Below are 10,498 nucleotides of genomic sequence, written 5' to 3'. Positions count from 1 at the left end.
GTTCATGCGATAGAGTTTAACTCTATGAATATTCCCTTCTAATTCGTGCGTTTCTCAAATCCATTTGACTACCCTTCATACTCAAGGTAGTTGAAACGGTAGATATGAGATTCTTGTTGATAAGTTAAGATAAAGTCTTGAGGAAGGGAAGAGATGGCACAAGGCTTAAAAGGAGCCGATTACTATGCTTAACTCTATTGATCTGGAAGGATGTACTCTCATTCGTATGGATCGTGCGTTGAGATAGAGCGAGATGTATCCTAGAATCTTATCCCTACATCTTGATTCGAATGTCACCTTCGAGTGGGAAGTTGCGTATCTGAGTGACAAGTCTTACCATTCAAGGAAATGTAGTTTGAGGTATATTAAGCTATGGTTGGTAGAATGATTGTAGAGGTAGGAAGAGGGGGTTAGAGGAGTAGAACTGAAGTAGTAAGAATGGTGGTTGATTGAGGCCTACAACTAGAGTGGAGCATCTATATGGTGAGTAATGAGGTATAATAAATGATTGTGATAGTTCTAGTTTTAAGATTTTATTTAGTAGGCTTGACATGACGTATGCGAGAGATTAAGATATTAAATTGCGAAGAGTGTGTGTTATGAATGGAGGGGTTATGTGACCCTCAGATGTAAATAGCGAATTGAGTCTAAGTCATATGGTAAGAAGAGGCTTAAGAGATGTATGTGAAATAGTATAGAGTTATATGAGGTTCTAAATTGTGAGTTACTCTGAGTGACTAGTTAGTATTCTTTAGTTGATGCCTCTAATCTAAGGGGGAGATGATAGGGTAATGAGCCAAAGTAAGTCTTGAGCTTCCGATAGTGATAAGTTGGCCAAGATGATAGTGGACGGAGTTGAACGAGAGTAGATGAGGGAGAGTGAGTGCTTCCCAATTATGATAGTTGTGTTGTACTTGTCTAGTTGAGGATAAATATGTGGAGGAGGAGTGATATGAGACCTTATGATGATCAATAGGTAGGTAAGAGTATGTTATAGTGTCTCCGAGAAAGAGCTCATACGATGATAAGGGTATAAGTGTTGAAGTAAGCTCGGGAACTCTCAGATATGAGTGAGGTAGTTAGAGTGATAAGGTTGAGTGTATGGTTTTCACTGTGAGAGGGATGGTAGTAGGCTAATGATAGCATTTGGGGGAAATATTAGAGGTACGTGAATGGTGTTATGAGATTTGGAAAGGAGAGGAAGTTTGGACACCGATATATTGACCTCATGAAATGGTAAAGAGGATTGGAAATGTCGCTCTTGAATTGGAATTCGACGGTTGAATATGTAGATGTTTGAATGATTCGGTTGATGGAGTTTCGATGTTCTATTCGTGCCAAATGATGAGAATGATGAAGGCGATGTCCCTATTCCTGAGTTGAAATGATTTGTCTATTCTTGAGTTTGAATAGCCAATTGTCTAAATTGCTCGATTGGTTGATTCGATCGAGTTTCGATTTTTATTCGTGCCTCGAGTCCACCATTGGTTTACTCATCATTCGAGGATGAATGATCCCAAGGGGGAGATAATGTGACACCCCGGAAATTGTTTCGCAAAGACTCGAACATTTCTTCATGTGTGGGTAGACTCGGACCGGAGGACTTGTAATTCTACACATGAGTTAGGATTAATTCCTAAGTGTTTTAAGTGTGTTAGATGTGTGTAGGGGTCATAAGGGATCTCTAACACCAAGTCGAGTCCAAAGAACTCCAATCGATTAAGTTTTCGGACGAGTTAGTATAAGGGTCAACTTCAAATGACCATATCTCCTATTATATAAATAACTGGGTGGCCCACAACCTACCAAATTAAAGGTCTTTGAGTCTTCTTTCCAACTCCACCAAGATTGTAATTTTTAGAGTTCGGAGTCAAACGTTATGGTCATTTTATTACAAACTATTACTGCAGGAATTTCAAGCCTGGGCAAAATTGCCAGAAAACAGCCTCAGTAGTTTGGGGTTTGGCGCGATTCGCCACTAGTAGATGTGCAGGGTTTTGAGCCTATTTTGTCTTGGCGCTGCAGTGGCACGACGCGCCACTATAGCGCCAGCAAGACTTTTGCCCAAATTTCCAGATTTTTGGAAGAGGGGCAACTTGGACTTTTTCCAAATTATATATACACCATCCTTGAGCATTTTAGACCATTATTTTCAGCTTCTCTCTCTCTCTAAAAAGCCCTAGAAATTTTCCCTCTCTTCTTCTTCTTCTTCCCCAAATCCATATCCAACAAAGGGTGCCTTCAAGAGCTTCAAGAATTCAAGTCTTCCATTGAAGACCTAACATCAAGTTCCTTCAAAGTCTTCAAACAAGATATGTAAGGCTAACCTAAAATATGGATTGAGTTCTTCCATATGCCCATAGATGTGTTGGTTAGGAGTTGTGAAAGAGTTGCACCTTCTAGAAAGGTTTTCTTGAAAGTTTTCCCTAAACTATGGAATGTTTTTAGATACAAATGGTTGATTGATGATTTTAATGACTTGAGTTACTAAATAGTTATTTTTCATATTATTAACTACAAATGTATCTTTGTATATAGATTTATAGGTATTGACGACATTCTTGAGTTGAGTTTTGTTGAGAGTATGGGTTTATGTTTCATTCACATGAACCCAAGATGAGGTTTCTTGTCATAAATGTCTTGAGGTTGAGATGGATAGTTGTGTGTATATATGTATTGATTGGAATGAAAAGAATGAATTGGTTAGTTAAGAATGTCCCTTTGCTTCTATAAAATGAACATAGGACAAAAATAAGGATTTTGGAGTAGATGTTTGATAATTGATGTGATAATAATACTTGACAATGATGTGATGATAATGTTTGATGATGATGTAAATGATAATACTTGACAATGATGTGATGATACTTGACAATAAGGATTTTGGAGTAGATGTTTGATGATTAAAGTATCTATTTTGAGTTTGAGTTGAGGAGTTGAAATTATGTTTTAACGTATATAATATTTCTGCATTCATCGAGTTGAGATTGTACAAGTTTTAAAGAGAAGAGTTTGATGATTTGAGTTGAGTTTTGAAAAGAGTCTAATGAGACGTGCCATTATGACTTATTTGAGTTAAAATGAGAACAGAGTTGATGAGGCGGTAATGTTCCACATGAAACTAGCCGTGAGGGCTTGTTTTAGATGATTGGAAGGAATCTTATGAGCATGGATTCATGGGAGGAGTATCGAGCACCGAAGCGGGTGAGAGTATAGTCCATACTCGAACCCCAGAAACTACGCCGCCAACGTAGGTAGGGATGGAACCGTTAAAGTCGGATGCTTCCCATGGGATCGAACTGTTAAAGTTGGATGTTTCCCATTTTTATTTTCCTGAAATGATAGGACTTGACTAATCGATGGTATCCATGATTAGGGAGGCGTTCATGCCCTGAAAAGGTATGGACGGATGTGGAAACAACGTCTGAGTGTTGTACTATCACTGGCTCATAGGTGATGGTTGTCGAATAAGAGAAACTCCCATTTAGGTCTTGATAGTGCTCCGAGTCAGTTGAGTTGAGTGGTTTACGAGTTGGTCCTGTCTAAGCTAATTCTTGTTAGACTTAGGGCATTTGAGTGAGTTGCTAGATGCTTATGAGTTAGTCCTGTCTAAACTATTTCTTGTTAGACTTAGGACACTTGAGTGAGTTGTTACATATTTATTGAGTTGAGTCCTTTGAGTTGAATTGTAAAACGTTGCATAATTTAATTTGCATATTTACTGAGTTGAGTCCTTTGAGCTGATTGTTGAGTTGAATGTTGAGTTGATTTTATATGGTCGGATTGGATTAGATGAATTGTGATTGGATTGAATAGAATGGTATGTGACTAGATTGGATTTGATTATTGAGTTAATTATTGAGTTGAGTGTATATAATCGGATTGTACATGATTAAAAGGGATCAAATTGTAGATGATTTGATTGAACTGTATTATACATAATTGGATTGGATTGTATGGTATATGATTGGTCTCTGTCTAAACTGTATCCTTACTTTAGATTTATGAAGCCTTATTTGAGTCTCTCTTATCTTTCTGGTTTGAGATATGTGGACCGATGTTATTCTTCCTCGAGGTATGTTTCATTTTGCCATATTACATACTCGTACATTCCACGTACTGACGTCCATTTGGACCTGCATTATTTCATGATGCAGAGACAGGTTTAAGAGATCGTCAATAGGAGCATCATTGGGGATCTATTCGCACTCAGGGTATTGGTGAGTCCTCCCCTACATTCGGAGGACACCGTCTGTGTATTCTTGCATCGAGTTAGTCCTTTTCATTTTGATTTGAGGTAGCCATGAATATGTCATTGGCACCAATTAGATAGTATTAATAGAGGCTTCATAGACTAGATAGTGATGAGTCGATTACCTTCCACTCCAGTAAATAAAAGAAAGACAATAGGACTCCTTTCAATAGCCGCCTCTACGTCAGCCGGATCCCAGGCTCCAGGTATTCTTGTCAAACTATTTTTAAATGACAAATATTTTAGTTGATCTGTCGGCCCATAGCCTTTATTCTTTGAGTTGGATGGGTGATTTGAGTTGCCCGCTAAATTATTCTTTATTTTTAAACGTTCCGCTGAATGAATGAACGAACGGATGTGTGATCAGGCTATGTGGTTCGCTTGGGAGCCAGAAATGGTTTCTGAGTGCCGGTTACATCTAGGGTACCCTCCCGGGGCGTGACAAAAATCAACCAATTTCCAAGTATGGTTGCTTAAGATTGAATCAATATCACTATTAACAGCCTCTTTCCAAAAAGATGAGTCCGCAGCGGACATAGCTTCTTTGAATGTTTGAGGCTCATGTTCAAGAAGAAATGTTACAAAAATTCAGATCCAAATGAAGTAGATGTCTTTTGACGTTTACTACGCCTTGAATTCTCTTTATTAGGTACATTCTCCTTTGGTTCTTCTCGAGGTCGTTTAGACCTTTCACTAAATACCTCAAATCTAGTTTTATACGGATATATATGTTTAACAAATTCAGCATTATCTAATTCTATTACTGTATTGTCATGAATATTTGTATGTTCGGACTTATGAACCAAAAATCGATATGATTTACTATTTATAGCATATCTAATGAAAATACAGTCCACAGTCTTAGGTCCTATTATGACCCTCTTAGGTTTAAGAACTTGGACTTTGGCTAGACATCCCCACACTTTGAAATATTTCAAGTTTGATTTTCTTTCTTTCCATTTCCCATATGGAATATACTATGTTTTGCTGTGGAGAACTCTATTGAGTATTCAATTTGCTGTAAGGATGACTTCCTCCCACAAGCTTTGTGATAAACCTGAACTTATAAGTAAGACATTCATCATTTTTTCTTTAAAGTTTGGTTTTTCCTTTCTGCAATTCTATTTGATTGAGGTGAGTGAGGGGCAGTACTTTGATGGGTGATTCCATTTTCCAAACATATTTCTGCAAAAGGAGATTCATATTTTCCACCTCTATCACTTCTTATCATTTTTATCTTTTTATTCAACTGATTTTTAACTTCAGTTTTGTATTTTCTAAATGCTTCTATTGCTTCATCCTTACTATTCAACAAATAGACATAATAATATCTAGTGCAATCGTCAATAAAAGTTATAAAAAACTTTTTTCCACCATGAGTTAGTGTTGACTTCATATCACAAATGTATGTGTGAATCAATTCTAAGGGACTGGAATTCCTTTCAACAGATTTATAAGGATGCTTAGCATACTTAGATTCAATACATACTTGACATTTTTATTTATTGCACTCAAAGTTAGGCAATACATTTAAGTTGATCAGTTTTCGCAATATTTTATAATTGACATGTCCTAAACGTGAATGCTATAGATTATTTGACTCAAGTAAGTAAGAAGAAGCTTGAACTTTATTATTATCAAAAACCATTACATTTAGTTTGAAAAGGCCCTCAATGAGGCAGCCTTTTCCTAAATACATTTCATTCTTACTAACAACTACTTTGTCTAAAACTAGAACGCACTTGAATCCATTTTTGATAAGAAGACCGGCAGAAACTAAGTTCTTTCTCATTTCTAGAACATGACAAACTTTTTTCAGCATCACCACCTTGCCGTATGTCATTTTCAGGAATACTTTACCATATCCCTCAACCTTAGCCATTGTAGAATTTTCCATACAGATAGTCTTATCAGGTGAGGCAGGAAAATAAGTAGCGAAGGCTTCTCGTACCATACAAACATGTGACGTGGCTCCTGAATCAAGCCATCATTCTTTGGAATTTTTTACCAGGTTGCATTCGGTCAGCATTGCACATAAGTTTTCAACATCCCCATTTATATCAACCATGTTGACTTGTCCTTTCTTCTTTTCCTTCTTGGAAGCACGACATTTCATAGCCTTATGTCCAGTTTTTCCACAGTTATGGCAGTCTCCTTTGAACTTCTTTTTACTAGGATAGTTCTTCGATCCAGAAGGTTTCTTCCTCTTTTTTGATTTATTTGGACCATCCTCAATAATATTTTCTCCCATAATTATTGAGTTTCCTCTAGCCTTATTTTCAGCAGCCTTGTTGTCTTCCTCGATCCTAAGACGAACAATTAAGTCTTCAAGAGTCATCTCCTTTCGCTTGTGCTTCAAATAATTTTTGAAGTCTTTCCATGAAGGAGGCAATTTCTCGATTATTGCCGCTACTTGAAATATTCCATTTATGATCATACCTTCAATGGATAATTTAAAATCAACAACACATTCAACAATTTTAACAATAAAACTATTGAATTTGATCATACCTTCTGCTAGAAGATCATGAATAATGACTTGTAGTTCTTGGACTTGAGACATCACAGTCTTGCTATCAACTATCTTATAGTCCAAAAATTTTACAGCCACAAACTTCTTTAAGCCTGCATCTTTAGTTTGGTATTTTTTCTCAAGAGCATATCAGAGTTCTTTAGAGGTTTTACAAATACTGAAGACGTTATACAAGCCATCTTCCAATCCATTGAGTATGTAGTTCTTGCAAAGGAAATCAAAATATGTTCATGCCTCAGTCACAATAAACTTTTCATTGTCAGGATTTTCTTTCTCTACCACATGAACATCTTCATTTATAAACCATTGTAGACTGAGTGTAGTAAGATAGAAGAACATCTTCTACTGCCAATGTTTGAAGTCAATACCAGTAAATTTTCTAGGCTTTTCTGCAGTAGCCACTGCTGTAGAAACTGGTGTTCTACTGATTGAATACATTGTGTTTGCTTCAAAACTTGATACATTTATATCTCCCATTCCGTTTGACAAAAAAAAGTAGTGTTAAACAACAGAATAACCAAATAGGGATTTTTGTTCAACTCGATGAAGTTTTTATATTCTTCAAATCGAGAAAAACAAAAACTCAATTAACTTGATGAAGATTTTATTTCTTCGAACCAAGTTAATCACTGGAGTAGAAAGTCTTTCGATTTTAGTCTCCAGCTCTCCAAACCGAATATAAGCTGAAGCAGAAATATACAACTTGTTTCTAGTTTAACGATGAAGTTTTATGTTCTTTCAATCGTTAACCGAATGAATCTTGCATATTGATAAAAGTTTTATACTCTTCAAATCAATATTAGATTCATACAGAGTATAAAACCATAAAGGTTTTAATCTCCAGAACTGTAAGATACAAGAGAAAATAAAGTAAATCCCTTAAGTTTGTTGTTCCTCCCGTGTAAAGGTTAGTAAACCAGAAACTATAAAGATGGAAATAATAATATAAAAAGTATCTGAGTCCACAGAATTCACTGTGTATCCTTAAGAAATTTAATCCCCTCACTGTATTCGAGGTTATGGATTATTTCCTCCCAAGATAAAATGGATAAACTATTAAAGAAGTAGTGGTACCTCAAACTTCAATAATTTCAGCGAGCTCAAAAGCCAGTAACAAAATCATACAAACACTCAACTTTATTTGTAAGAAAATCTATGCAGAAGAGGGAGAAATTCAATGTTTAAAAATGAGAGGAAAATCCTCTATTTATAGACAACAAAGGGTAGTGTGAACATGTGTTTATTGTGGTTTATCACAAAAGTCACAACTCTTTACAAAAGTCACAACCTTTCAGAAAAGTCGCAACTCTTCAAAAAAGTCACTACTTTTTTTTTTGGAAAAGTCAAAATTTTTCGAAAAGTCACAACCTTTCGAAATGGTCACAACCCTTTGAAAAAATCACAAACTTTCGAAAAGGTCACAACCTTTCATTTTCCATTCACACCTTTAAAACCCAATAGGTATGGCTCCAACACTGCCACAATTCAAGGATGTGATATCAGGGAAATAATACAAGCAACTTGAACGAGGCATCGTAATTCTCAGCATAATTGTAAGATAGGCCAAATGCTAATTGGAGTTTGTACGGAATGTGACAAATTTCCAAGCCTAATTGCTTAGTTTACTGGAACAGCTAATTATACATACTCTTTCACCCTTAAAAGCAGGCGAACAATCTACAAGGTTATATGAATCCGCCATATTCATTTTTCTTCAGTTGGATCTGTTTCATTTCGACACTCTAACAATATCGAGTTCTCTTCATTTTCAAATATCTAATTATACAAGATAAAACTACAAGTCTGATACTAAATACAACAGATACGGTGGAGAAAGTAAACAAATCATGACAAGGCTTCATCCATGCAGTCAGCAACTACTGATGAGTGTTCCACTTCCTGAAATTCAATAGTACAAAACAAGCAAATTTGCATCTCTCAAAATTGTCATAAAAAAAGTGTATAGCACTTCAAAATTAGCCACCTAGTATAAGCAAAAACAAAAGTATAGATGTGAGTGAATCATCATTTTTCAATGTAAACGGATGTTCGCAATGAAACTATAAGTAGCACTATATTGAATCTTTAACTCAACACTGTCAATACCAAATTAGCCCAACTGTCTATAGAAAAGAATATTCTCCTTTTACACTAAAGGTAGAAAAGAACAGAACTCTTCCAAAAACACATGGAACTTTTCATACTTCAAGATTGACCCATCACACCACATTCTTTTGGAAGGAGAGAGGAAATTATAAATTACCAACAATTTAGCCGTTAAAATAAAACTACGGGAGATCAAGGTTCAAATCTATTTGAAAAAAAACTAGACAGTCTCTTCTCACACGTCTAAACCTTGTTGAGAAGAGTAAAAAAAGTGCATAATCTTACCCAAACACTACCTAAGTGCTTAAAAGCACTTACAATAAATCAATCCAAACAAGCTCTAAGTTGCGAATATTTGTAAATCACGTACACATAGTTTTAAGCCAAACTATTGTTGAAATTGTCTAACGTATGGTGTATCATTAGTGAACAATATATAGGACATGGAACATGACCAATATCAAATCCACTTTTCATTCCACCATCTTCTACGAGTTTATTGACAGTCTCTATATATTCCAAACGAAAAAAGATATAGGGACCCTTAGCTTTATCCCCTTCGATTGAAGGTCTCTATTTCAAAAATAGCTTTTTGTTTCATGAACTATGTTCATGTTATGCTAAAAGTAGGAAGCTCCTAAATATAAAGTTAGTTTACTATTTTGCCGCTGCAGTAGACCAAAATCTAATTAAATAGTAATAATTTAATTACATAAAGGGTTATTAGATGTTCAGCAGTGGTACTTTAATGCTTTACACTCAATTCAGCAAAAATGAGTCCACCATTATTTACTCATTAACCAACATTCACTTCTTTACCATAAAAAATCTGAAGAATTTGAGAAGTTGTGTGGATTAAATACTCAATACAAGACCACGATCATCTATAAACAAATATAACATGAGTACAATGGGAAACTAAGGGGTGAAAATTGTTGAAGGAGGAAACACCACAACTAAAGTTTGATATGATAATAAATAATGAAAATAAATTGGACACGAGAATTTTACGTGGAAACCCCTCAAACAGATAGAGAGAAAAAATCACGGGGTAGAAAGATCTTACTATGATAATATGAGAGTACACTGCTCTCAAATACAAGGAGAAAACAACAATTAGCACTTCTCTCTTATAAAAGAAACAACTCACTAAAGAGGACACTCAAGACTATAATATTTATCTTGTGTATAACTCTCTTTGTGTTCTTACTCTTTTGGATTGTAATTTTTGTGGAGATAATCTAAATGAGGGCAAGAGACCCTCTATTTATAGGAAACTAGAAACGCGTAAAATCCGCGTATTGCACCTCCCTTTTTGACTACACGTTCAAAACGCGTTTTGTTCCCTTTTTGACTACGCGTTTTGACTATCTTGCATTCTCTCACTTGAATATTTAATTGAGAATCAATTAAGTCTTTACACCATTCTTTTTACCCAATTACTGCAATGTTATATTTCTTCTAGGCTAACAAAAGATCGACACTATTTAAACTTGTTACTGTTGATCGGCTTCGTAAACATATCTGCTAGGTAGTCATTAGTGTGAATTTTCTGAATAATATCCACGCTGCCTTCTTCCACCTTCTCACGAAAAAAGTGATACTGA

The 10,498-nt window shown here is 35.5% G+C and overlaps 1 protein-coding gene across 1 annotated transcript; it reads right to left on the bottom strand.

Annotated features, from left to right (window-relative positions):
- Nucleotides 1–6,239: 6,239 nt before the first annotated feature.
- On the bottom strand, nt 6,240–7,262 carry LOC129891735 (uncharacterized). The gene is made up of 3 exons (XM_055967196.1): nt 7,154–7,262; nt 6,764–6,877; nt 6,240–6,691 (listed from the first exon to the last, which is right to left on the bottom strand). The coding sequence occupies exons 1-3, from the start codon at nt 7,260–7,262 to the stop codon at nt 6,240–6,242; spliced, it is 675 nt and encodes a 224-aa protein (XP_055823171.1).
- Nucleotides 7,263–10,498: the final 3,236 nt, after the last annotated feature.

Source organism: Solanum dulcamara, chromosome 1, assembly GCF_947179165.1.
Source record: "Solanum dulcamara chromosome 1, daSolDulc1.2, whole genome shotgun sequence".
In the NCBI taxonomy this organism is placed as follows: Eukaryota; Viridiplantae; Streptophyta; class Magnoliopsida; order Solanales; family Solanaceae; genus Solanum; species Solanum dulcamara.
Note: the sequence above shows the minus strand (reverse complement) of the source record. Positions and strands in the feature narration are given on the sequence as shown.

Excerpts from the sequence above, each read along its gene's own strand:
- LOC129891735 (XM_055967196.1), bottom strand. The coding sequence starts at position 7,262 with ATGGGAGATATAAATGTATCAAGTTTTGAAGCAAACACAATGTATTCA. Across the intron at positions 6,878-7,153 it reads AAAGCCTAGAAAATTTACTG|GCTTAAAGAAGTTTGTGGCT; the intron begins GTATTGACTTCA and ends CTAAAGATGCAG. Across the intron at positions 6,692-6,763 it reads TCATGATCTTCTAGCAGAAG|GTATGATCATAAATGGAATA; the intron begins GTATGATCAAAT and ends TATCCATTGAAG.